General features: G+C 47.8%; 1 protein-coding gene across 3 annotated transcripts; it reads right to left on the bottom strand.

The window, feature by feature from the left end:
* Window positions 1-255: 255 nt before the first annotated feature.
* TSC22D2 (TSC22 domain family member 2) lies at window positions 256-25,378 on the bottom strand. Of its 3 annotated transcripts, XM_009902386.2 has the most exons (4): window positions 22,696-25,378; window positions 7,749-7,820; window positions 1,865-1,916; window positions 256-743 (listed from the first exon to the last, which is right to left on the bottom strand). In XM_009902386.2, the coding sequence occupies exons 1-4, from the start codon at window positions 24,678-24,680 to the stop codon at window positions 483-485; spliced, it is 2,370 nt and encodes a 789-aa protein (XP_009900688.2). In that variant the 5' UTR covers window positions 24,681-25,378; the 3' UTR covers window positions 256-482. The 3 variants fall into 3 exon arrangements, with proteins under 3 accessions (XP_009900688.2, XP_009900689.2, XP_054023018.1); XM_009902387.2 differs by lacking the exon at window positions 7,749-7,820; XM_054167043.1 differs by lacking the exons at window positions 256-743; window positions 1,865-1,916; window positions 7,749-7,820 and adding an exon at window positions 7,938-8,003.
* Window positions 25,379-27,818: the final 2,440 nt, after the last annotated feature.

Genomic DNA, 27,818 nt, shown 5'->3' with positions numbered 1-27,818 from the left:
AAAACATGTAAATGGGGGGAGGGGGGGAAAAAAAAGAAGGAAAAAAAAAAGAAAGAGAGAAAAAAACCCAACAGAACAAAAACCCAAACTCGATGTAGGCAAATGTTTACTCGTGTTGAAAGAACAGTGGCTCTGAAGACGAGCGGTCGCTCCTCACCAGAGAGCAAGGCTCAAAGCAACCGGCGGGAAATGGAAACCTCGGAGAGCCCCCCAAAGCTCATGCAGCTCCCCCCCCACCACGCGCACGCTCCTCGCACCCCAAGCGCTAGCGGCTCCTCCCAAGACATCCCCAGGCGGCGCCGGCCAGGCTTGGCGGTGGAGCGGTGAGGGACAGCTCTTGCAGAGTGATTGTCTAATACTGAAAAGGCCAAACACACAACAAAGCAATGGCTACTCGCTTTCATATCAAGTGGAGAGAGAACATCAGTGGCACAACAGGACAGGCTGCTCTGGGGGTGGTTTCCAAGGAGGGCGGGGAGCGTTCACGCTGAGGAGACATTCGGCTGCTGTGGAGGTTGCGTTGGCTGCGGAGGCTGTGCTATCGCTGCTGGCGCCTGCGAAGTGCTACTGGGGTTGGCCTGTTGGCTTGAGAGTTGGGAGAGCTGATCGTTGTTGGACAGGGATTTTAACAGTGCGTTTTCTCGTTCAAGTAAAGAGTTTCTTTCGACTAATTCTTTTATTTGTTCCTTCAGGACTTCCACTTCTTCTCTTACTGCATACATCAAATGGCTTTTCACTAGATCCTGCGAAGAACAAGCCAAGGGTTACAACCGCGCCACAGGACGAGGGGTAACGGAGACAAACTCCAGCGCGGGAGGTTCCACCTCCACGTGAGGAGAAACTTCTTCACTGGGAGGGTCACAGAGCCCTGGAGCAGGCTGCCCAGAGAGGTTGTGGAGTCTCCTTCTCTGGAGACTTTCCAGACCCATCTGGATGTGTTCCTGTGCTGGATTCTATGGTCCTGCTCTGGCAGGGGGCTTGAACTCTACGATCTTCAGAGGTCTGTTCCAAGCCCTAGCATCCTGTGACAGTTTATCCCACTCCAATTCTGGGATTTCCTGCTTTCACTGAAGTCAGTGCTAAGCCTGGAGAAGTAAAGCACTTATCACTGCAAACACACAACTAAATCAGCCTTCAGGAGCAGACAGCCTGGTCATGTCGTTCCCAGGGAAGCAGTGCCCACATCCAACTCTGTCTCCAGCATTCAGCACCAGGTTCTAGTCACCTCAGCTGTGCTGGAAACAAGGCCTGGAACTACATCCCTGGAGATATTCAAGGTGAGGCTCAACAAGGCTCTGGGCAGCCTGGTCTAGTTGAGGATGTCCCCACTGACTGCAGGGGGATTGGACTGGATGACCTTTGGAGGTCCCTTCATCCTGGACTATTCTATGATTCTGTGATCTCAGCCCCTCAGAATGCAAACAGCAGCTCTGAGGCTTTGACCTGGAACAAGGACTCTGTCTTACACAACCCCAAGAAGCATGAAGGAATAAGAAAGCCTGCAGGTCAGCAGAGGCAAAAATCAAACAGCTGCAACTGAAGTTGAACATCACAGCATAAGCTCCAAGCAAGAAAAAATAGTCATGAACTTTGCTGAAGAGACTGAAATGTGCTGTTTGTTTTCAGCCCCTGTGTAAAGTCCAATCATCTTTCACATGAAATGTGTAGGAAAATACATTTCAGGACCCTCCTGGGCCAACAGTAAAGGCAATCCTGGTTTGAGTCATCCCAGAGCTGATACAGAAAGCCCTTTTTTCAGCCTGACCTGACTGAAGGGATGTTCCAGACTCACAGAAACAATACAGCTGGAAACTTGTGCTCAGTGACAAACCACTAGTCCTAGGAGAGATCATTTATTACTTACCATTGCCTGTTCTATTTTGTTGTCAATGGCAACAACACTTGCACCAGATGCACTGTAAGAAAAGGAGAAAACTTGGTGAGCATTCCTGCAGCACTGATCAGAACCCAGGCACCCTTGGCTCCCCCAGGGCTCCCGCAATGTGCTCTCAGGGAGAGGCTAAAACTTTAGGTGCTAGAATTCAGGATGCAGTTGTGGGGTTTTGTTCCCCCACATAGCAAGAGCTCTCATGAGACACTACTCCTTAGGTCTGTAATTCCTCAGACTATGGCACCCAAAACCAGAACAGCGATTTAACTGCTTGGGTTCCTTGTCTCACATTCTGCTTTCTTCACCGAGGAGAACAGGGACTCGTGGGATATTCATGGGATCCTCATCTCTTCTTTTCTGCTAAACTGCTCTGATAAAGCATTGAAGGAGAAACCTGTTCAAATACCTGCTCTCTGGCTTTACTTGAAGACTCTTCTCCTGCTAGGAAGTTCCTGGATCAGCACTGTGGCTACAACTCCACAGCTGAGTGGTGGCAGCCAGCAGAAAAGCAAGACACGACCAAAGCCCTGGGCTCCATGACCACACTCACTGGGTTTCACTGGACCACATTTAACACCCAAGAAATGTGCTGCAGTCACTCACTTCTAACTCTCTCTAGAGAGAATTTCAGGGCCTGGGGTGTCCCTGTCCTCCTGGGCTGTGGCTGTCCCCAGGCTCTGCACTGGTGACACCTCCAGAAGACTCCATCCACATGCACACTTACTCTGTTCCACACTCCCTACGTCCACCTTCCCACGCCAGCTCACAGCAGTCCAATTGCACTCTGCAGCTCGTGTCTGCCATGGGACAGCAGTTCCTGGAGCACTCACCAGGGCCATCAGTGATAGCTGCTGATAAAGCTCCCCCAGCCATGCAAGCTGCTATCAGTAGAGTGCAGCTACAGTCCAAAATGTCAGCATGGGGAAAAAGGCAGGGTCTGCAGCCAGGCCTGGAAGCTCACCTCAGAAACTGGCAACACTTGCTGAACCCAAGTGTCACCAAAAAAGAAACCACTCTAGGCTTTCTGAAATGAGCACTGGCACTGCGCTCAGCAGTACCTGGCTATGTACATGAGACCAAGCTCAGCTACTGGAAAATGATGACACTGTTTGGGGAAATCCCTCACAAGAACGGCCAATACCCTGTGCCCAGCGCTGAGCAGCAGAGGGAATCAGCTTTTGGGGTTGAGGGATTAACAGCCTCTGTTTCTCAACTGAGCAAAAGCCCAAGTGCTGAACACACATTTCACAAGAAAACTGTCCCAGTGCCTTGCTGACCTCTAAGCCTCTTTCGAGTCATACTCATGGCAAACCCCCTCAGAATAAAATTTCCCATTGCCTACAGGGTTAAGTACTGCTTCCCATTTGTATGGATGTGATTCAGATCTCTCTGAAACTCCCCAAAGTGTCTGTGTTCAGACTCACTGACATGCCCAGAACTGCTCAGTGTCCCTCCTGGGACCCATCATGAGCGCCACTCTGGAAGCCTGGCGAGAGGTTAAAGAAGAACAAAACTGAAGGAAACAGCAGGAGTGGGGCCTGCTTCTCCAGCCTCACAGGGCAGTTGTACACCTTTGTCACTACTACTTTTGTTGAAGAGTAGGACTTCCTCTCTTCCTGTTTCAGCTACTTGGCAGTGTCTGATTAACAAATGAAGCCCAGGACACTGCTCAAAGTTGGGGCCTTCCATCATCTTCATGCCCAGCCAGGTACCCTTCCCTTCTCACACCCCGAGGTACGCTGCAGGAGCACCTTCCCCAGGGTACACCACCTGTTCCCCAGCTCTTACCTGCTGTTTGAATGGGCACAGTGCTCCTAAGGTGGTTGTAAGAGCTGCCCTTCCCCTGGGCTGAGCTGGATGCAGCCAGAGAAACCATTGCTCTCTCACCCATAGTTTGCACTTCAAGTGCAACCAGCAGCCAGAGCTGGAAGCTGAGTAGCTCTCACACTGCTTGTATTTGTTTCAACAGCCTTCTTGTCCTGATCCCCAGAGCAGCCTGCACTGCTATCAAAGTCCCAAGCCAGGATCCCAGACCTGTTCCCTGCACCGATCCCAGTGCCTGCCCTGTCTGGGATCACACAGCTACCACTCGCCCAGCCCAGGAGGAGCTTCACACAGTGGCCAGCAGCTGGTCAGATGTGGCTTTATCTTCTTATTTCAGGTCATGTTCTACAAGCCTAAGAGAGCACAGTCCATGTGATGCTGTCCTTTACTCACTACCCAATGAGCAAATGGCTCCTTTAAGGCACTCAGCAGCAGACTGCTCCTGTGCCAGCCATTCTTATGGCCCAGTCTAAACATGCTGCCACATCTTAGGACTTTGTATTTCCCTTAAATCTTTAGCTGTGGACGACAAGCTTAAAGTTTGCATAAGAATAGCTTATCCCATGGCTGCAGAATCAAGTTTAGAGATACAGCCCAGTCCTTATGAAAGGCCAAGTAAAAATCCCAGGTCTGCCTTTTTTGGACCTCATAAGCATCCATCAAACTGGGAAGAGTTTGATGCATCCGGTACAGATACCACTTCCTGTATGCCCAGTGGCTCAGGTGGCAAACTCTGGAGTCAGAAGTGGAAGGACACCAACTGTATCTTCTAAAACAAGACCAACTACCATGCTGTGCTTGTAGGCAAAGTCAATTGCTCCAGGAACTACATAAGTGTGACAACTATTGTCAAAGCTGCAGCGAGCACAAATCCACATCCCATAACATAGGGCAGCTGAAGGGATGCATTAGGCACACTTACTAGGTTATTTCTTTCTGTACCTGCAAATTTCCTCCCTCCCCTCAAATTGAGCTGTTGCAGCCAGCTGCCTACCACACATGGTGGAATTTAAGAGAACAAATTCCCTTTGACTTGGGCCTCCAAGCTGAGGCCACCTAAGTGAAGGCTCTGGCCAAAGAAGCCCACAAAATACAAGGCAAGATCTGCAGTCAGCAGAAGCCACCATGATACCCTAGCACAGTCTGCCATTTCCAGGTGTTGATGCAAACCCCACATTTTTCCACCTCACACACCAGAGAGGCAAACCCTTCTTTAGTCTGAGAAAGCCTCATTTTGATTGCTCAAAAAAAGTCCTGGTGGCTAAAATGTAATTCCCTACCCCCCCCCCCCCATATTACTTTGAAAGGCCAAAGGGAAAAGCAGCCTTTGAGTGCTAACAGCAGTGCTTAGCTGTAGCTCATCATCAGCTACACAGTGTGGTACCAAACACGGCCTGCACCTTGTCATTCTATCTTGTTTCAGGTCTGTTTCTTCTACACACCATTGTAGATTTGTTTGTTTCAAATATCTTGCAAACAAAGTGACACAGAAGGGTCTTGGACAAATCCTGTACATCCAGACTAAGAAACAGGGAACAGAACTGGTAAGGGGCAAAGTCATTGGGGTGATTAAATGAAGTGTGTGGATCAGAAGTCAGCAAAGAGATTCATGTCTCAACATTAAGTTCTTAAGGGTTGGAGGAGAACTCAGCCACCCACATCACCTCACATTTGTAGGCACCAAAATCTGTTTCAGTGGTGAATTCAAGTAGTATTCAGCTTGGTGTTGCCACCATTAACTATCATCCTTCTCAGAGACACATTCTGGACTTCAACATTCACTTTGAAACTGAGGCAGGAAGACTAGGAATCACACTTCAAAATAAAGCCATTAGCAGCTGAATTCACTCTGCATGCTTGAAAAAAGAACATGGTGGTGCATTTTCAGACATCCCACAGTTCTCAGTGTTTATGCCAGTGCTGGATGCATTAGGAGAGCTATACACAGCCCTGCTTTGGTACTGCTGAGTTCTAGACTGGAGAACACAGCGTTTCACATTTACATGAGCCTGCAAATCCTGCAGACAGGATGATGCAAACCAATGCTGGAGCTTCAGGGTCTGTAGCCAGTAACAAAGCTCCCTGCATTCAGCTGTACCACTGATTATCTGCACACTGCTTTCCCAAGGAGCTCCTCAGCAGCAAGGCACCCCCAAAAGATTGCCAGAACAGGAGCACTGTTGCTTTTTCTTGCTCTTTCTTCTAAACTACAGCATCAAGAATTACCCTCCTGTTCACCTCCTGCTTTCAGATACATAAACCCTATCACTCAACACTGCTCACCTGCAAGGGTGGAGAAGACTGCCCACAGAGGGGACTTCAAATGGCTGCACCCATGCTAGTTAGAGTCTTATCCAACAGCCTGCATGAGACAACTCTTCCTTGAAGCCACCAGACCTGCTTTGCTTCAGGTGGAAGCGGAACAGCATCAGACACCACAATCTCAGACAGACATCCCTGAACCAGGCCATTTCCCCTGGCTTCCCTAGCTCCCTCCTTGTTACTGCATGAAATTAAACTATCAAGCAACCTTTCTGGAACAGGAAAGTACCTTGAAGTGTTCCTATATTTGTTTTGCTCACAAGTGAGCTACAAACTAAACCACTGTGTTAATTTACCCTTTCCCCAAACTAGCTTCACACTGTGCATACATCTCAGATTTGTGAAGCTTCACTCTTCATCAGTATTTCATTTTAGCTGCCTTGTGTCGTTGGTTCTTTTTTGTTTTGTTGTGGCGTTCTTGTTGTTTGTTTTGGGTTTTTTTTTAAGTCAGTTTCTTCATCTTAGGACTTTCAAGTTGGGACATGAAAATTGAGAAACAAATGATGAAGGGCAGACCTTCAAGTGAGCTTTTGGTCTAGAACCAAATTTGTCTTTGAAGCCCAGAAGTTTGTTAAATAACAGAGTCCTTGGAGCCTAAATACCAACTCTATTCCATAAATACAGGGAAAAGTGACATTATCCAGAGCTTAAAGCAAAAATGCATTTGTCCAAGTTTCTGCTAGAAAAGGAAGGTAGGCTTTTTAAACAGCCTGCTTCTAGCACTTCAGCAATAAAAACCACTCTAAAAAAGCAGGATGCGTTAGCATTACTTTTAACCCATCACTGTCGTTCAGTATAGAAATTGTTGCCAAGCAAGGCTCTAAAAAGGTTTAGTCAAGTTGAAAAGCCTCTCAAGTCAAATACAGCCAGAATAATGATGAAATAGTTATCAATACTTGAACAGCTAAACACACACACAAAAATCTATATTCTACAGAGCTTGTTAAGCAGAGGTGTTGTGACAAGCCAGAGCACCACAAGGCATGAGATCACATCATCACCAGGATTTCAACTTAATGCTGACAAAGAAAAAAAAGCCCTTCAAAAATCATTGAAGGGCAGGAAAGAAACAGTTTGCAGCTAGTGATGAATTAGTAATGAATCTCTGACATGTTTGCTGCACTACAACTGCAGTTTCTTTCCGTGAGTTCAATGCTAACTCAGTGGATTTACTTGGTCCTTGTAGCTCGTCACGGTTCAGGCCTGCTTCACATCGAGCTCTGCTTGAGCAGAGCCAAAGCAAGCCAGAAGGCTTCCTTCCCTGCTTTGGAGGCTGAAATATTCACTTTGTGAAAACTGTTTAAACAGAACATTTTCCACAGCTTGTTTTCTGATGGAGAGCTCGAGAGCCACAGTGCCAAAGGGTTCCCTTTCGTCTGGGAAAGGAACCTGGCCGTACTATTGAAGCAGAGGTCAGCCAGTAGCTGACTAGCATTAAACTCTTTCAGCTTTCACATTATGTATGATACATGCATGATGGAAGGAAAAATAAGTAAATGAATAAATAAATGCCATGTCACATGGTAAGACTCATTTGGTTTGAAGTCTGAGTATGAACACTTCACTTCCATGACTGCTCTCAGACCTCCAGGCCGCGGAAGCCCCACGGGAAGCTGTCCACACAAGCAGCAGCAGCAGCTCTGCGCAAAGGGAGGAGCAAAGCTGTTCATGCACACCCCCAGGCCTGCATTCCACACTGAAGCATCCATACCTATCCAGGAAGGTCTTTGACTCACGCAACTTGCTCAAATGGAACGCTTGGTAGAACGCGGTGGACGGGTTCCTATGAGATCCAAGAATCAGACAGACACGTTGAAAACGGGGAAGGAATGAAAGACACTAACTCTCCTCCTCTTCAAAATTAGCTGTCCAGGCAGGGCAAGTTACTCTCCAAAGGTTTACAGACTTCACAGAATGCCTGGAGAACAGTCTCATGGCTGAAAGGCCTTACTCCTCCTATGGGTTTCTGCTAGGGTCATAGAACGGTCTGGGTTGGAAGGGACCTCCAAAGGTCATCTAGCCCAACCCCCTCTGCAGTAAGCAGGGGCAACCTCAATTAGATCAGGACCCAATGATCTCTTGAGGTGTCTTCCAACCTCTAATATACTGTGATTCAAAAAGATAAAGAAATCCTCGAGCTCTATGGATTTTCATGCTATTTCAAGTTGCTGTTGTAAAAAGACAGCTGCACAACCACTAATGAAACATCTCCTGTCAGGCTGAGCAGCTCACAGAGTCACAGAGGTGTTAGGGTTGGAAGGGAGAGCTCAAGGATCAGCCAGTTCCAACCCCCCTGCCATGGGCAGGGACACCTCACACTACAGCAGGTTGCTCACAGCCACATCCAGCCTGGCCTTCAAAACCTCCAAGGATGAGGTTTCCACCACCTCCCTGGGCAACCTGTGCCAGGCTCTCACCACCCTCATGGGGAACAACTTCCTCCTGATGTCCAATCTGAACCTACTCATTTCTAGTTTTGCTCCATTCCCCCCAGTCCTATCACTCCCTGACACCCTCAAAAGTCCCTCCCCAGCTTTCTTGTAGCCCCCTTCAGATACTGGAGGAGCCCTCCCTCCAAACTGAACAACCTCAACTCTCTCAGCCTGTCCTCTGGTCATCCTGGTGTCCCTTCTCTTGACACATTCCAGCACATCCAAATCTCTCCTGTGATAAGGGTTCCAGAACTGGACACATCTCCTATAGGTAAGCTGTATGCCACTCTTAATACCTCAGCTCAGGAAGGCATCTTTCACATTTTTCGTATTTCAGAAAGACAAAACCAAACCAAACCCCCAAACATCTGTGCAAACTCAACATTTCTATTCTGCTGAGCACTTTGTGTTCAAACCATTGAGTTCTCCAAAGAGCACTGGAAGTCAGAGCTAAATATTCCACATTCAAGCTATGGAGGAGTAAGTTACAACTGGAAACCAGGTGAAGCTAAAACAGGCAGGTGAAAATCTAAACCATAGCTAAGGCTGTAAGCAGACATCAGTCATCCCCCTACTTTCCCTTCCTGATGTGCAGCAGGTGACTGCTCTTTGGAGATGCTTTGCCAGGTGGTAAATCAGGGCTCTCAAGCTGCCAAGCAGTGAATCAGGAGCACTGCAGCCACCGCCCTGCCTCTCACACACCTCCAGCACAGGCATCAGTGACCCTGCTGCAAACAGACTCTACAGCACAAATCCTGTCACCAGCACAGCTCTGGCCCTCCTCCATCAGCATGCATTTGCCCCAGAGACAGCAATGATACCACAAGTGCAGTTTGAGGATCTTCACTCTCCAAGGCCTCCTCTGAACACTTGTTGTGTACAAGGCAGCTCTGGAGCACCAAGTCAGAACTCTGCTGGCAGTAGCTGTTTCAAGCATTACCTGAAGCCACCAACACTGCAGCTCATCCTTGTGCTGCTAGAACTGTGCCAGCCCTACAGGATGCAACAGCTTAGCTGAAACTGCTTAAAATAACTTTCAAGTTATTTCTTTCCATACATACAAGTACTGTATGGTTGAAACCACAACACAAAAGGGGCAAAAGCCCTCACAAAATGAGCACCATAACAAAAAGCTCATCTGAAGCAATCTGATTCTGAAGGCTATCAATCCCAGGGATACCTGTGCATCAGCAGTCACTAGGCATCACTTGGTTGAAGTGTCCGTCACTTCATTGCTCTGCTTTACACAAAACTGGTCATAACTCCACCTGAGTCTAGAACCTTGCTGAAAAGCTCCTAGGGAAGTTGCTTGAGCAAGCTGATAGGTGCCATGCCCTGCTGTGGGGACTACTTAGGCTTCTATCAGAAGCACTGCACACTTGAGTGACAACTAAGTACAATGACAGGAAGAGCAATACAATAGCTAAAGGACATCTGAGCGATCCAGGGACTCAGCAATTGGCATCTGCAGATTAGGAGCATTCCTTTGTCCAGGGCAAGGCCACACCCCAGCTCCTCCTCCTCCTCAGTCAGCTGTCTGTATGTAAAAAGCCTCTTCCTCAGAAAGTGACTGCAAATAGAAAGCCATTTAACTTCCAAGATAAATTTACTTGCAGCACATAAAGCCCTGTTGCTATTGTTGGCTATGCAAAGTTGTGGTTTATAGCCACACACGTGTTCCAGGGGGGCTATTTTTACACCCATGCCCTGCATGCTACACAGTCTTGTGCTATTCTTGAGCAACTATCTGGAAAGGTATGAAAAAACTTTTCCTTGTGAAGTTCTCATTTGCACTCCCTGCTGTTGGAATCACTTCTGCATTACTCCTGACAACTAAGAGAATGTTTTCTCCTCAGTAGCTACATTTTAATGAGTTAATTGTGTGTGTGCTACCTAAACAGGAAAAGCAGATCCACAGAGGTAACCTAAATGATGCCTCCAGTGCATGTCTGAACTAATAAGACTGAGTTTCTGACTGCTGAGATGTCTGCTTTTAACCACAACAAACAGTAAAGAGTTAGAGGATTGCTAGAACCTCCTCTCAGTTTGCAGAAACAATTGAGCAAACTGCTTACAGAAGTTCTCTGCTCTGCTCTCTGAAACACCAGAAGCCCTTCTGACACTGCCCTAAGCAAATGTGGGGACAGCCTGGAGCAGAGCAGCAGATTCCTCAGGTCCCCTCCCTGGCAGATGGCTGTCTCTGGCAGGTCAAGACTCAGTGCTGGTTGCTGGGAGATTGACACAGCAAAGCCAACAGCCAACCAGAAAGGGAATGGCCCTGATGCTGAACCCGAGGAGAGCTCACCTCCTCTTCCACCCAGACACTGCTCTTCTTCCATCTCTGGAAAGAGGAAGAGAGTTACTCCCAAGGGCAGAGAGGCTCAGTTCCAGGCCAGGGGCTCTGACAGACAACAGCCTTGCACATTTAAACATTCCAACTGTCTCTCAACTGGCAAAAAAGGCCTCCCTGTCTCTATAAAGAAGTCCCACAACACAGACTATATTTATATCCTTTAAACATCAATATTCACACCATAGTCAGATGTTAAAGCTTCTAAGAATGGTTCCCCTGAAGTGGAAACTTGTTCCAAACTTCAAGCACGAGAATTTCTTCAGCTCTCTGAACACTCAAAACTTCAGGCTGTCCCTTTAAAAGGGCATAGCTGAAAAGAGGCTGCCCCTTGAACTGAAATTTCCCTTTATTTGACCTCTCCAAGCCCCTAGGTTGGATTTTATGGCCAGTTTTGAACACCAGCTCTCCAGGAGGATATAAACCTATCAAAGTCCAGGTAAGGGCACTAGAAGGCACATCCTATTGGAAACAAAGCTGGAATAATCAGAATTGTTAAGTAGGATGATGAAGCATTTAGAAGAGATGCGGCAGTTACAGGCTTCACATGGTCAGAGATCTGCAAAGTAGAACTTGTGCTCATACCTGTTAGGCATAGAATAGAATTAACCAGGTTGGAAAAGACCTTTGAGATCAGAGAGCCCAACCTATCACCCAACACCATCTGATCAACTAAACCATGGCACCAAGCACCCCATCCAGTCTCTTCCCAAACACCTCCAGTGATGGTGACTCCACCACCTCCCTGGGCAGCACATTCCCATGGCCAATCTCTCTTTCTATGAAGAACTTCTTCCTAGCATCCAGCCTAAACCTCCCCTGGTGCAGCATAAACCCTGCAGCAAAGGAAGTTTAAAGCACACAAAAGAACTTTTCTTTTCATCCCATCAGCAAGGACTAGAAAAGACTTCTTACAGAAGTGGTGGGATTCCCACTCTAGAAGAAAGTGATGAAGCCTTCATTACACCAAAGGATTTCAGGCCCTTAAGCCTCCAGATCAGCTCCCAGGCCCATCTTCCAGAGTTCCTTACAAATTCAGGACATCCCTAGCAAGACCTTTAAAGCTGAAGTGTTGCCTTTGAATAAATTCCTAGAGGAAGCAAATTTAACTATGAGAATGAAGAGGCATGTTTATACTTGGAAATCAAAACAGCCTTTCTGTTCAGCTCTAGAGCTCCTGTCTGGGGTTTTTTTTTGGTGGAAAGCAAGAAATGATCATTCTAAAGCAAATTCTTCTCAGCTGCAGACAAAGCTCACACTTGAAGTTTAGGATGAGAATGTGTCAGTAAAAGATCCACTATTTTTGTGCTCCTAGTCTCAGAAGTGAGGCCATTAATCATGCAGGGATGCAGCAATGGGACTTGGGAATGCAACAGAAGGTTCTGGCTTTGTACAGAGAGCTGCAGGAGCCTGACAATGGTCTGTAATTAAAAGGTGTTCTTCAGTCAGGTTTGTCCAAGACAAGATGCTATCATGTTGGCTTACCATCTAGGACCTGCACTGCAGCCTGGTCAGTTGGTCTGCACATCAGAGCATGGTTTGTGTTAGAATCTGGACCCAGGGGAGAGTGTGGGGGGGTCCCAATTGTTTGACCACAGCTGATCAGGAAACTCCCCAGTAAAGTTTACAACATTTCCAGATGATGTTTACACTGGTAACAGAGCTCCTTCTCCAGCCCTCTCCTTTTAAAAGACATTTCACTTCTTTGTTTATATTGCCCTCTATTTAAAGCCACTGCAGCTTCGAATCAGCTTTATTCTGCAAGACTCCACCTACAAACCAGAGGAACTGGAGTACAAAGTTCTGCAGGAGAAAACTGACCAAGACCAAGTGTGGGGAAGTCTATGTGGAATTAAGGGGGGGAACCCTCCAATTTAAAGATATAGAGCTTTGTGTTTGATTACATATTCTGTCCAAGTAGTTCCTTAAAAGCCATGCAAACTGCATGCATCTCAAGAGAAAGAATTGCACTTTGGCACCAGAGTTGCAGCCTGTTCTCCACAGCAGGTGTCAGAGCAGTAGCCTACACTTTCTTCACCTTGCTCTCAAAAGAGGATTTTTGAAACCAATCTTCTGCACTGCTCAGAAGTCTCTCGGGAGGAGTGAATGACACAACTGTCTCAAGTGCACCAGGTAAGAAATTTTGGCAGATGCATTTCCCTGGTGACTTGCTTGCTCTGTTGAGGTGCTTCCATCAGCTTCCCCTTGCTCTGGAGGCCTGGCTCTCTACAAGAGGACAACAACATTCTTCCAGCCCCCAGGAATGCTAAGGACAAGCATTAAGCCACCTTGACAAGAGCTGGAAATGAGAATGCAGCATGGACAGAGCAGGTTCAATCAAGAAGAAAGGTCAGACCAGAGGGGGTGCTGTGAATTATCTGACTATTTACTGACAACAGCTGGAAGCTTCTCACATGTTCCAGCACACTGAACAAAGTGCAGTCGATGGTATCAACACATGGCCTCACCCGAGGACATCACCACCATTCTCCTCAGTCACACAGATGCCAACAATTTCTTCTCTTGTCCCTACTTCTACAACTATTCAACACTGAACAGAAAACACTTTCATAGTTGGCTCACCACTGCATTTTAAAACACACTCAAAGCCTTTAAGAGTCTTGTGCCAAATTAGAGCAGATGCTCTACACCCTGTCATGTCTTTGCTGAACTGGTTGACCTGAGGTGATAGTGATTTTGTGAGACAGAAGGGAATCCAGCTTCACTTCTCCACTTCACTATGATCTGATAAAATAGCAGCAAGTTTAATGTCCAAAACTCAAAACAAATCTACACAGAGATACGATTGCAAAGGTAGAAACCAGACCAAAAGCCAGGATTGTGGTTCAAGTTTCTTCTCAGTCCATGATGCTATAGCTTGGGTGTATTTAAAAGCATGTCTCAAGCTTCCAAAACAAGTCACAATCTGATAAAAAGGTTTATTTTGTTGAGGAAAACTAAATGAGGATCTTCTGGTGAAGATTTTTCCTTTCTAGTACTTTTTTCCCCCTACCCCAAAGGATCTGAATGTTGACTAGAAAAATCTGATCTAAGAAAAAAACCCAAACCCATCAAGCATTTTTATACTATTAAATGTCAGCTCACTCAACAGGTTACAATAACTTCACATCAACAAGTCTTCTGCAACATTCCTAGCTGTAAAAATCAGGGCAGTCTCTTCCACTACATATTGAAGAGAAGAGCCAGTCCAGAACATTCTTCAGTGGTTCATAAAGATTTGCTCTACAGGAGCTAACCAGCCTGGGTGTTTCAGGTGGAGCTGTATCCAGTTATTCACTTAAGTCCTACCATGTTTTGCTACTAATAATTCCAAGCCTTCTCTGACTAACATCACTCGGTGGTTTCTGCCTTTGAAGCCTCTGGTAGACACTAAAAATCAGCAGAGCATAGGAACAGGGAAAAATGAGACATTTCCCTTGAGTTTAGTACATTCCTGGAAAGCAGGAGTCCAAGTTTCTAAAGGAAGTTAAAGTACACTGGAAAAAATGAATGAGGCCAGTAGGCCATCAGGCTTCCTGTGCAGAGAGTCCTGCATTCCTAACAGGGTGGCCCCTTGTCTTAAGATGTAACTAAGGAACAGCAGGCAGTAATTAAACATAAAATTACCTGGTTAGGTAATCACTGGGTATTTCTAAAGGAGCCTTGCTGAAGAGTTCAAAAGGACTCTGTGACACTAACCATGGAACAACACAAGAGCAACTCAGAACTCCAGGGTCCAATTCCCTCAGGTCCCAGAAATTGGCCCCCAAGGCTCAGGAGTCATGTATAATGGACAATCCTGGTATCATAACAGCCCTAAGGCTGTTCAGGACTCACTGATGATCTCTTCCATCCTCTATACACCTTCTTTCCACATCCCAAAGCCACACGTGGTGCACTCTCAGTTCATTCCTAACTAATTCTGTTGCAGCCAGGTAACCAAGGCTCTGTGCTCCTCCCCTCTGCAGGCAGCATCCTCATGGCCACGCTCATTAAAACACTGTGTGCTAATAAAGCAAAGCTGCTTTGTGAGGGCTGTCAGGGCTGTCAGTCAGCCTGAATTCTAACTACATCATCTCACAGACTGCATAAGGACTAATCTGAGGGACTCTCCTCAAAACACACAAGTGCAAGATTCCTCACACTAATGACTTGTCTCCTCCCTGAGCAAAGTCACTTCCAATTCTTGTTGGGAGGATCCAGCTTGGCTTCAGGATCACATCTTCAAAGTGAAACAACTGCAGATTAGAAGCTGATCATCTTAATGGCAATGCAGAAAGTCTCTGCTTGACCCAGTCATGGATTCTTACCACCACTAACAAGTCTTCAAGAAAAGCCACAGAAAGGCCCATCAATATTACCCATGTTTGGATGAACTGAGACAAAATCAAACCCCCCCCCCCCCCCCCCCCCCCCCCGACAAAACAAAATACTGAAAGTAATTTACATGGTCTCAAACATCTTGAACTCCACCTCAGAAGAGATGACAGTCACAGAATCACTAAATGTTAGGGGTTGGAAGGGACCTCCAGAGATCAGTGAGTCCAGCTCCCAGCATCTATTGTAATCAGTCCTTCAGCATCTATTGTAATCTGCCAGTTAATAGCCCTCTGCCTCATTATCCTGTTGCTAATTATCCCATTCAAGACAGCAAGCTTGGAATGCACTTAAAATGCAGACCGTGACAGGCTGGATGAAAGGGGTTAATAAAACCCAACATCAGCTCCCTATTTCTGAACTAAAAAGATCCACATTTATCAGCACTGCATTATACACACAAAAAAAGTCTGGAAGAGATGTCAAAACTGTTAAAAATATTATTTACACAACTTGGCTGGTAAAGAAAAAGTCATTTATTAATATGTATGAAGACGTTATTGTAGAGGCTTAGGCTCCCTACTGCCTGCTCTGCCCACAAAGCCAGATTTCCTCCAACCTATGGATGAAAGGGAAAGCTGCTTCTGATTACTGGGGAAAGTGGTCTTGTAGCCTGCTACAGCTGGCTTGAGTATTCATCCTCAAAGAAAACAACCCCTAAAGGAGGTTTGTTTTTTTTTATTCCCCCCACGAAGACACACTGTGGCAGTTTCAGATATTTCTATGAGTGCAAGTGGTTGCTGGGGGTTCTGACAACAAAATAGTTCAGTATCTGTGGGGGGAAAGTGAAAAGCCACTGGAGAAAGCAGATTGAAGCAGACTCAGCCAAATCCCACCTGTCCCTCTGTAAGTGACACTAGGCAAGAAAGCATCTATTAGCAAATATTTGCAATTAAAGACTTAGTTTTGCAATGAAGATACTAGAGCCTTGACATGAGGAAGAGCTTCTTTACTGTAAGGGTCACAGAGCACTGGAACAGGCTCCCCAGAGAGGTTGTGGAGTCTCCTTCTCTGGAGCCTTTCAAGCCCCATCTGGATGTGTTCCTGTGTGACCTGTGCTGGGGTTGGACTGGATGATCTCTGGAGGTCCCTTCCAACCCCTAACATCCCGTGATCCTGTATGGCATGGTTTATCACACACTATATTATCAATGTATTTGTCTGCCTTTCCATACCATTTACAAGTTCTTTACAACCCTGCAAGTTTGAGCCTGCCCTCAGCTGAAGGTCTGACCATAAGGAGATGAGAACATGGCTTGAATAAAGTGTTTCTAAAAGGCACTGGTAGGGTTGGTCAAGGTATCTTTTAATCCTGGGAATGTTGGGGGGGTTTTAACCCTTATTTGTGACCACCCTGGTAAACTAAACAAGTTGAACTGGATCTAGATGGGTACCAAAAATCTTAGAATAGAATAAACCAGGTTGGAAGAGACCTTTGAGGTCATCGTGTCCAACCTAGATATTTCACTGGGCAGCTAAGTCTGGGCGGCTCTGCTTGAGCAGGGCTGGAGATGACAACCTCTAGAGGCCCCTTCCAACCTCAACCAGTTTGTGTGATTCTGTGACTGGTTTCTGCTGCTGAGACAGATCTTTATTTCAGTTTGTAATCTTTAATGAGTACCAAACACATCACTTGTCACTGTGACAGACAGCTGACACCTCTTCTGTGGTATTAATTAATACTTCTACCTTCTCTCTGTGCTCTTAGAGGCATTCAAGCCAGCTGTCACAATACAAATACATTACTCCTAGCTTCAAAAGGAGAACAGATAGATGCCAAAAAACCAAACCCTAAACAAAAAACCCTCTTGGAATAATTTTTTTGTCATGCAAAATGAAATTAAGACAAGCATCCAGCTGTCCTTCATGTGGCTGAGTAACTCACCTACCCTGCAAGAAGTATAAATAGGTTGACCCATAATGCAAAGAATTTACTAGCACTCAATACACATTTGTATAGCATCAAGTTTAAAGATGGATTTTCAAGAGGAGGAATGAAGACACACCTCACACTGCACTTCAAGTGACCTTTCATGTCTGCAGAACCTTCTCAGAGGACAGTAGCTTTAGCAGTTCTATAAATACTTCTATCTTTACACTTTGTCAAATGCAGGAATAAAAGCAGACACCTGTGGCTGGCAATCTAGATTTATCTCCCAGAACTAAGCCAGTTGCACTGCAGCAGGAGGAGGAGTCTCACAGAAGTCTCTTATGGCATCTTTGCCAACACACAGAACGCATAAACCAGGCTTGCGTCCTCCATGAGCCACAGAAGCTGCCAATCATCAGCTTTAGAACTCAAACATTAATATACAGCCTCAACAGGCTGATATTCAAATACCCAGCCCAGCAAGGGGACCAATTCCTGCCTACTGTCACCTGAACTCAGAAAAGATCAGCAGCACCTCCTGTCAAAATTCACAGCCTAAGAGAAACGCCAGCCCCTGACTGGGCTGACAGCAGTTTGGGAGCACTCCTCCCTGCTCCAAAACCCAAACACTTCAATATTCAGCTTTTCACAAGAAGTTTAAAAAAGCTTCCCTGAAACACAAGCTGTTATGGCTACCACACAAGACAGCATTCAGAAATAAGCTATGGAACACTTGCACTCCTCTGTAGGGGAGCAGAAAAACCTAACCCACAGCAGCTGAGCAGAATACTTCAGGGTAGGAGGCACAGAGAAGCCTTCATGTCAGAGCTGGTACACTACAGCCTTTAAAAGAAATTTAACTGGTTCACTGTGTGAATTTCTTTCAAGTGTTTTCCTCTTTCCTCCTTTTAATAACCACCTCATCTGCAGCACTTCTGGTTCTCTAGTTCTAAGAATGCATTGACTCCTCCTTAGCAAAGGCATCTGAATGTTTAAACTGGGAGACAGCAGTCAAATGGGCAACAGAGTGCTCTGTTTAGGAGACACTCACACTGAATGCAAGGCAGGACAGGTTCTCCATCACCGAGGGACTGCTGTGGTGCTGGAGCTACCTTGGGGCATTTTTGTTACAGGAAATACAGCAAAAAAAGAACCCAGCTGACTGGAGTTTGGTCTGCATTAACCATCCCAGGCTACCACCAACTGCAACATTCACCTTGGAAGTTCCATCTCAACCGGCTTTCAAAAGCTGTAGTTCTGGCTGTTGAGTTGAAGGCACTCAGCATTCTGGAGCACATCTGCCTGTGTTTCATTTTCAAACACTCCTAAACACAGTCCCTCAGGAGGAGCCCTGAAAACATTCCAGTCTGCATCTGCAGGAGAATTCACATCTCTGGTAAATTTATGAGCAAAGTGAAAAAGAGATAGCACCCAAAGCAAGTGAAATGCTGCTCACTGGTACCTATTCACAGATGACTCTCTCTTCATGAGTACAATAAAACAGGCATCTGGGGCAATACATAAAGAAACCCTCACCACAGCTACATCAGTGCCTGTGCCCAGTGTTGCTCCTGCATTACAAACATTCTCCAGAGCCCAGTTTCCTCACCACACAAACGTGGGACTGACAGGAGCAGAGACAGATGCTCTGCACAGGCAGGTTTCAGCAGTCAAGCTGCCGTAGTGGACAGTCCACAATTGCAGCCATTCATCAGTGTTCCTGGAATACAGCCTGCACAGTCCAGGCTGGTCAGCTATCTCTGGAAAATCATCTAGACTCTGCTCCTTTTCCAACATGCCCAGTCACATTTTGCCCCCAAAGTCTGCCAAACATGTAGGAGGGCTTGAACAAACTTTCTCAGGAACATTCTTTTCACAGAGGCAACATAGTTCTTTTCCCCTAAGAGCCAGAATAAAATTATTAAGCCAGATGGAACACTATGCCTGTCAAGGACAATTTCTGTGTATGCATGGGCACAAAGGTGAGTAGAAGAACCAACACACACCAACCTCACAACCTTCCCAGTCCTCTGACTGCCCCACCCCCACAGTTTGGAGAGAACACTGCTGTGAAAGCCCAGCAAATGAGTGGGGGCAATTCTGAGATCCACTTCCACCTGTGCTTTTATACTCTTTGTCAGACTCCAAGCTCAAAATGGGCTGCAATATCCATACCTGCCTCAGTAAGAGTCCTCTTTCCTCCATCCTTGACTACTGCTGCAGTTTATTCTACTTGTAACCACATTTGGAGAGGAAAATAAAACTCTTGCTGTAGATATTTTGTGACCTCCACAGAACATATTTCTCTAAGAGCTTAGCAATTTAGACTGGAAAAGCAGCTTTGCTTTTTAAAAGGAAGGTGAGACATGCCAAGGCATGTGTTCTTTTGGATCACCTACCTGCCCTGTCTCCCCTCACCCCCAAGAGAGGCTTTCTTGACTGACCAACTCTCAGTTGTTCATCAGGTCAATGCAAAAGCCACAGCTAGCACAGCAGTGAAAGCACACTGGGCTATCAGAACAGGCAGTCAGGTTTCCAGGCAAGGTCTTGCAGAAGAGTCAGCTGTATGGAGTTATTTACCTATAAATGTAGAACTATTGTGTATCAAACTATATAACCCTACACCTCCACCTTAGACACAGTCTGACCTAAAACAGTAGGCCATAAGACAGAAATACTATAAAGAGCCTTCTTCAGTAGATAGGACCTAACCAGCTTTGTACACCAGAACTTTGTCCCATGCTCCCTGTATTTTTCACATTCTGTTTTCAATTAATTCCTATCCTACTTTACTTTCAAAGCAGTTCTCCATGTTCAGCTTGGCAGATGACTTGCTAGATAAATCCAAGCTACCCAGAGCTACAGAGTAGTCCTTGATTAATCACTGCTTTAGAAGATGACAACAGGAGAATGATCTCCATGAGTCTGTCAAGCTTCAAGTGTGGACAAATATTGAAATAGAAGGGAAGGTGTCAGGATAAATGTAGATACCTACTCACTGTCTACTCACTGACCTCCTCCTCTCTGACTGTGTTGCACATTAATAGTGAGGTTAAAAAAAAAACCCAGTTTCCACAAACTTCTAACTCTAATAATCACAAAACAAACTCTAAACAAAACCAAGGCTCAGCTTCCTGAGCCTGCAGGCAGCCTGAAACAGTGACTCATGATGTGTGAACTCCCTTTGCGCCCTATTAGCTTTAGCGGAGTGTCAGCCCTCAGCCAGTTAATGACACTTGAAGGTCTTCATTAACTATTTCACCACTGATTGCAGCAGATAAAGCAGCTGGGCATAAGCCCATGAGAGTAGTGGTGCATTCTAAATGGCTGGAAGGAGGAAAGAAAGCAGGAGTAAGGAGAGAACAGCAGACAAGGAGGAGACAGTTTTATACTAAAGCCTTAACAGCAAGTAAAACCAAACCAGGGTGGTAAAAGAGCCTTAACAAGCTGCTGGGGTTTTACTTTCCAGCAGAAGTCAGGTTACTGCTTGAGGGGAGCAAAGAATAAACTCAGATCTACTATCCCTGTATGCACCTCCTACATTGTACAAGGTCTAGTAAGCTTTTACTGCTTACCATAACTAAGGAAAACCATTCCAAGCTGGGAGAGCTTCTCATACTGTGCAGCTCCTTGCTCCATGTCCCACTTCAGCAAAAGGCAAGGTTTTATCACCCAGTGCAGAAGTGGACCCAAGAAGGACACACTTCAGATAACCACAAGCTAGTTTCTCTACTGAACCTCAGCATGTGGCAGGTCAAAAAGCTTTCTGTGCCTAGGGCCCACTCCGAGTTCTTACTTCTAGTTCTCGGAGCCAAGTTCCTGAAAGAGTTTCTTCAGAAATGAACACCACGTGAAGCCATGCTGCAAGGTGACTCAAGTTCAAAGCCTGAGCTATGAAAATAAGCTTAAAAAAATAATAATAATGAAAAAAAAATCACTGCTCAGGGTAAGAGTACCAAGAGCTGTCTCACTAGTGTCCAAGACAAAAGTTAGCAGCCTACAGGTCTTAGTAGGACAAGTTTCTCCTTACCCTTATATAAAGCAACCCATTTGTCACAGACAATCATGTGCTACTGCCATCTATGTAAATAGTAAGTTTTAAAAGCTATGCAAAATGAAAGCAAGATACATTCCTTGCTGGCTCCTTAATCATCAGAATGATTAAACACAAGACAAACCATCTTCTGATAATACACTGAGCCATGAAAAAAAAAACCACCACCCTACCAGCTCCAAATCTAACCTTATTTGCACAAAGAAGAGTCTGTCAGCTGGGCCAGCAATCCTCTTAAGGTAGGCACAACTGAGAAAATTTTAACTGTTTAAGTCCTTCACCACTCCAATCAGAACCAGCACAACTCCAGAACACAGCATTTGCTGTCCTAAAGGCACTAGCAAAGCTTTCACCTCAAACACAGCATCAGTCAAAAGCTCCAGAGCGCAAGGCCAAATGCTACTCCTGATTTAACTCTCCAAAGACTAATTGGTCTTGGAGGTTGCTTCTCCATCCACTATGCCCTACCCCATGCTCACAACTGCTTCACTACAAGGTGGTCCCAGCAACACTATCATCTTTGAAGCCTGGTAGTCTGTGAGACAAGGCTCAGAGGAGAACCCAGCACATCAGACCTTCTCATTCCTACTTTTAAAACCACAGGTATGCAGAGCCCACTCTTATTTCCTCCCAGGTGCAGCAATCCCAAGAGCAAGTGCTAATGCTATTGTGTACCCAAACACTGGAAGCCTTCTCTCCAAGAAGTCACTCAGAACAGTTTTAGCCATCACTACTCTGCAGAGCAGCCTGAGGTTATGGCAGTCAGATGCATGCTTCCTCTCAGGCCCTTTGATGACTCTGACCATACCACACACCTTTGTTACAACTAATAATTCCCAATTACTGTCCTAGGAAGAAAACTCTTTGCAAGGTTGTACTCCTCACTACATCCACATCTTTGCCCAAGTGGTGTCCCTTTTGGTCAGCACAAAGGACCATTAGCTGTGGAGCTTCCACTGTGCAAGGCCACACAAATTCCTATCCACATGTGAGAGCACTTTCCTACTTTTCCAACTGATGCCACACTGTGCAAACTCAACAGCAGGATAAAAATCAAGAATCTGTGCTAGAAGCCTTGAGGGTTTCCAAGATTCCTCACTTGATGGCCCCAAGATAGCACCAGACTTCTATTTTTAACACCACTGCAATACAGCAGTGTTGATAAGCCCTTTTTAGCCCAGCTGTCTTTGGAGTGCTTCACGATGCCTTCAGGGAAAAGGAGAGACCAGACCTCCTCACATCCTGAGCAACTGGGTGCAGAGAGACAGTTTTCAGTCTTGGAGCTGAGAGAGGTCCTATTATCTCTGCATTAAGCAGCTCTCAGGCTACTTTCTGCCCTGTTCTGTGAGAAAGGTAAGTCACCCTCACAGCCTGAGGAGAGCAAGTAGAGTTCACTACTTGCCTTAATACCTTGGTATGTTTCATACTCTTAAAATAAAGTAGCCCAGGCAAGCTTCAGTGTGAGTTTCTGAAGATAGGGCCTTACAACCACCACCTGACAATAGCCTGAAAATTAACTGTTTCTTCTCTTTCCCCCCTTAAGGTATTTTTATGGCATTATAAAATAAGTCATACCTGTCTTCATCACCATCAACAGGAATAGATATGCCAAACACAGAGCTGGCAAGACTGTTCATAGGAGTACTTGCAGGTAGCTGAAGAGGATTTGCTAGAGTGTCTGGAATGGGAGGCTTCACAAGAGGTTTAGTTTCAGCTATAAGAGAAAGTGGTGGCTGAGGTAGGGGTTCCGATTTTCTTCTCGTATCATCAATCTGGCCTACTAAGGACTGAGCTTGAGTCTGAAACTGTCCCAGGCCGGCCTGTGGCAGGCTGGCAGGTGTGCCTTGCATGAGCGAATGTCCGACGTGCTGCGGCTGGACGACGCCAGCACTTCTGCTGGCAGAAGAGTGGCTGCTCATCTGGGACTGGACCAGCGTAACAGGGACATTTGGCATAGTAACAGCAGTGGTGGCAGCCACGTTAGGCACACTTGCACCGGGCACAACCGCAGGCACGTTCTGGACTCCGGAGACCACGGCGTGGGGAGCACCAGGCATTCCGGACACTTGACTGCTTCCACCCATTTGATGCTGACTCACAGATTTCTGTTGCACAACCCCTGTATGCCCCATGCCTTGCTGCACCACACCTCCTGCTTGTGGAACGGCAGCCTGACCAGCTTGCGCCTGGCCGCTCTGCATCAATCCCGATCCCTGCCCGGCCGCTTCGCCAGGCTGTGCCGGCACCCCCATCACCGGCGCTCCCACCGGAGAGGGGTTCTGGCCGGACGCCTGCCCCACGGGAAGGCTAGAAGACACAGTACTTGGAACAGAGCCTGTAGTAGCCTGCTGAATAGCTCCTTGAGACTGCATAATTGTCATGTGCTGCATGTATTCGGTCTGGCCAGAAGGTTGCGTCGGCAGGAGATGCACTGGCGGAATCTGGGACTGAGAATAAGCAAATTGTTGCGGCTGAGTCACCGGTACGCTTGCCTGCTGCACCTGCTGCTGTGCCACAGGAACGCTCGGCTGCCCTACTGTCACATTCGCAGGTGCCATGCCTTTCCCGTTGGGTCCAGCCTGCGCAACACCCTGTGCGTTTACCTGTGGCTGCGATTGCTGGGGCACCATCATTTGCTGACTTGCTACCGAAGCCCCAGGAAACATGGGCTGAGCAGTACTTTGAGGCATGGCCCCACCTATGGGCTGCTGCTGCTGCTGTTGTTGCCCAATGACAAAACTAGGTTGCTGTAGAGAAGACTGGTTCATTTTCTCTGTCTGGAGCAGCTGTGACACAGCAGCCAGGGAACTGTCAGCTATAGAATCGGGGCCGTGGGCTGACACCGGCACAGCCGAGATCACAACGGAACCTCCTGTGGCGCCAAGGCCACTGTCCCTGTCTTGAGTGGCCTGCTCAAAGGTGCTGCTGTGCCTAATGCAATCTCCAGTCCTGCTCAGGACAGTGCCACCATCTGAGTCCCGGTCATAATATTCCATACACGTCCATCGGCCTCGCCTGTAGGGCTCCCCTGTACCATGGTCCAGCTTGATCACCCTGAAGCGCGAGCTGCACGTAGCAGCCACTGTCTGAGACATCGTCCCAGGAGCAGCAGATGCAGAAGGCCCTGTGGAGGGCAAGGCGGTTTGAGCACTGCTGCCTCCCGCTGCAGCGGTGCCAGGGGCAGCAGGTGGCAGGGGCACAGCAGAACTCTTGGGGACAGCCCCTCCGTTGGGGGCCACGGCTGGCAGAGCTGCAGCTACCCCACCAGCAGCCGCAGCCAGCTGCCCATCCAACAGGAGGTTGGGAGAGACGCTGCCTGGAGTTTCAGCCTCGCCCACGTTGTTGAGAGTCTCCTCGGAGGAGCTCCGCTCACAGACGTCCTCGGGGCCGTAGTCCGTAGCTCGGGAAACATCAAAGATTTCAGAAGACACGTCCTCGGTACGGGACTCATCCGGGTCGTCCAGGCTCTCGGTGTCCTCGGTGATGCTGCTGGCCACCTGGGCCGTGGTCACGCTGGTGATCTGGAAGCAGCTCTTCTTCTTGGCCGGCATCTTGGACATGTTTCCTCCGCGGGGAGTGGCTCCGCCAGCCGGGGCGAGGCGAGCGCGGTGCCGAAACGAGCTGTCACAACGTGCCGGTCGGGCCCCCGGCGCTACCGCACATCCTCCGGCTGCTTCCTGCGGCGGGCGGCCGGGCCGCGGCGCTCCCGCTGGCGGGCCGCGGGCCGCGCGGGGGGCGGCCGGGGCTCCTCCTCTTCCTCCCCGTCCGCAGCCCTCCTCCTCCTCCTCCTCGCCGCAACCCCCGCTCCGAGCGCGGCGAGACCGGCCGAGCGCCCCGCGGCTTCCTGCCGGCCTCGGCGCGACGCGGGCCCCGGGCGGGCGCGGCAGCCGCAGAAGCGAGCCGGCGGCCCGCCCCGCCTGAAGGGCCCGGCGGCGGCCGGGTGAGGCCTAGGAGGCCCCGTCTCCCCCCTCCCCGACCCTCCGCCCTATCTCCGCGCTCTACCTGGAGACCAGCGCCAAGCGCATCCTGCTCGGAACCGGCCCGCGGGCAAACCCCGCGGGCAACACCCCCCACTAAACCCTCGAGGGCGGAGGCGCGGCGAAGAGGAAGAGGATGCGAGGCAGCCCTTCGGCAGCAGCGTCAGTGATAGTGTGGCGGCGTCCGGCCCCCGCTGCGCTACGCCGGCCCCGGGAGCGCGGGCTCGGACTGCTGCTGCCCCTCGCCCAAGATGGGGCTCAACTTGTGCCGCGCTGCACCCTGGGAAGGGCCCGGCCACGCCCCTCAACGCGGCGGCGCGCTGACGTCACACAGCGCGGGCGGGGCTGCGTGTGGCGGCCGTTGGAAGGCCCCATTGGCGCCCTGTGTGCCCTGCGCCGGTGGATGTGGTACGGCCGGGCAGCCCGGGCCCGCGGGGAGCCAGCGCAGCCTGCAGGTGCCCACTCTGAGAAATCTCTGACACAACGTATAAAGCAACTCGTTACTGCACCGCGTCTCTGTTACCTGGCCGCCGCTAGGGTTTTCCCGTGCAGCCGTCTGGCCCCTGTGTGAACATTCACACCAGTAACCCACCCGGGCTTTGTGTCGGCTTGTATCAAACGCTCGTTCTACAATCAGAGCATGGTTTGGGTTGGAAAGGCCTTTAAAGGCCATCTAGTCCAGCCCCAGGGACGTCTGCAACTACATCAGGTTGTTCAGAGCCCAACCAACCTCACCTGGGATGGTTCCAGGGGTGGAGCATCTCCCATCTCTCTGGGCAGCCCAGGCCAGGGTCTCCTCGCCCTCAGAGTAAGCAATGCCCTTATACTTACATCTCCCTTCTTTCAGTTTACAGCTGTCCTGTTGCAACAGGGCCTGCTAAGAAGTCTGCCCCCATCTCTCTTCCTGGCACCTTTAAGCACTGAAAGGGCACAAGAAGATCTCCCCAGAAGATCCCCACTGCTAGCTTCAATGTTCCCTGTAAACTCAGCAGTTCGGCCAAGCTCTGATTTATTTTGCAATTTTGCATGTTAGTCCATCTCTTCTGTATCTGTTTTCAGTAATACTTTCCAGTATGATGTCATACCAAATACTTCTAACTCCAACAGAGATTAAACCTCCTGCATCAACAATACAAGAGCTCATTTATGTTAGAAAAGAGTTTTGAGTTCCTCTGGCATGAGCCACCTTGGTAAATGTATCTGTTAAGATCAAGCATGCTGATTACATGAGCCTTTGGCAAATGCCCTTCCACTTCTATTTTTTTCCCCCCCATCTTTAATTGGAATTTCATATCAACTGTGTTAGCCCAAATTCCAGAAAACTTGTGCAAGAGTTGTTTATGTAGGTGTCCATTCATGCTATAAGCATCTACCATTAACTGGATCCTTGAACTTCCTACCTTCATTATCCCATCACACCTTCCTCATTTCTGATGATCATCCAAGTCTCCATTTCTTTGGGCACTGACATTGTTTTCACCAGCCTGGTGCAAATGGTCTGGTGTAATTCATGGGAATCTGGTGGTGGTGTTTGACCACACATAGAAGATAACCAGTGGGGTTTTCTCCACTAGCCTCAGGTCGGTGTCCCAGAAAAGAGCAACAAAGTTGGTGAGGGGTTTGGAACACAAGCCCTACAAGGAGAGGCTGAGGGAGCTGGGGTTGCTTAGCCTGGAGAAGAGGAGACTCAGGGGTGACCTTATTACTCTCTACAACTACCTGAAAGGAGGTTGTAGACAGACAGATGTTGGTCTCTTCTCCCAGGCAGCCAGTACCAGGACAAGAGGACACAGTCTCAGGCTGCGCCAGGGGAGGTTCAGGCTTGATGTTAGGAAAAAGTTCTATACAGAAAGAGTGATTGCCCATTGGAATGGGCTGCCTGGGGAGGTGGTGGAGTCACCATCACTGGAGGTGTTCAGGAGGAGACTTGATGGGGTGCTTGGTGCCATGGGTTAGTTGTTTAGGTGGTGTTGGATTGGTTGATGGGTTGGACACGATGATCTTGAAGGTCTCTTCCAACCTGGTTTATTCTATGTATTCTATGTATTCTATGTCTTGCCTAGTAACAAACCCCACTTCTTTTGGGTGTACTCTGCACAGAGGACTTGTCCCTCCACCATACATTCTGGGTAGTCTTTTTTTGGGGTCCTGAATCTCAGGTTATCCTCCACTTGTTCTGCTTTTAATAGAGTTCTGTTCTGGGGTGCTTGTGAATTCTCCTCCCGTTTGCAGCATCCTTGGTTTCCATGTCTGTGTGTATGCACTGTACCAAGATTTGCTTTTCTTCTCATCTTCCCGCTCACTTTGTCTTCTGTCTACTTTTTTTTCCACTAGTGTGAACCTTATTTTCCCCTCTGTTTCTACTAGCTCATCCCTCATTATTTCCCGTCCTCATATTCTTCAAAGTCTGCCTTTTAGAGTTCCTTCATCATGCATATGTTAGGAGATGATGAGCTGTCTGTGCAGCATCCTTCTCCCTCCTTAACAATCTTGAATTCCCATCTGAACTGCCTTTGGAATTCTTGGGTTTCCTCCTGGTATACAGGAGTGTTTGTCTCTGATGTGACAGGCAACTCTTTCTGGAGTAGCTTCTACTAGATACCCACTGGAGGATAAAGCATATGGTTTTTCCTCTGTTTGCTGCCTTCTCTTAGCTCTCTAATTGAATCTACATTCCTAGAATTCATCTTTTCTGCCCAGCCCCCAAGAGGGAATAAAGAC

This window comes from Dryobates pubescens, chromosome 13 (genome assembly GCF_014839835.1).
Source record: "Dryobates pubescens isolate bDryPub1 chromosome 13, bDryPub1.pri, whole genome shotgun sequence".
Classification (NCBI taxonomy): domain Eukaryota; kingdom Metazoa; phylum Chordata; class Aves; order Piciformes; family Picidae; genus Dryobates; species Dryobates pubescens.
Note: the sequence above shows the minus strand (reverse complement) of the source record. Positions and strands in the feature narration are given on the sequence as shown.

Excerpts from the sequence above, each read along its gene's own strand:
- TSC22D2 (XM_009902386.2), bottom strand. The coding sequence starts at position 24,680 with ATGTCCAAGATGCCGGCCAAGAAGAAGAGCTGCTTCCAGATCACCAGC. Across the intron at positions 1,917-7,748 it reads TCAAAGACCTTCCTGGATAG|TGCATCTGGTGCAAGTGTTG; the intron begins GTATGGATGCTT and ends CTTTTCTTACAG. Across the intron at positions 744-1,864 it reads ACAAAATAGAACAGGCAATG|GATCTAGTGAAAAGCCATTT; the intron begins GTAAGTAATAAA and ends TGTTCTTCGCAG.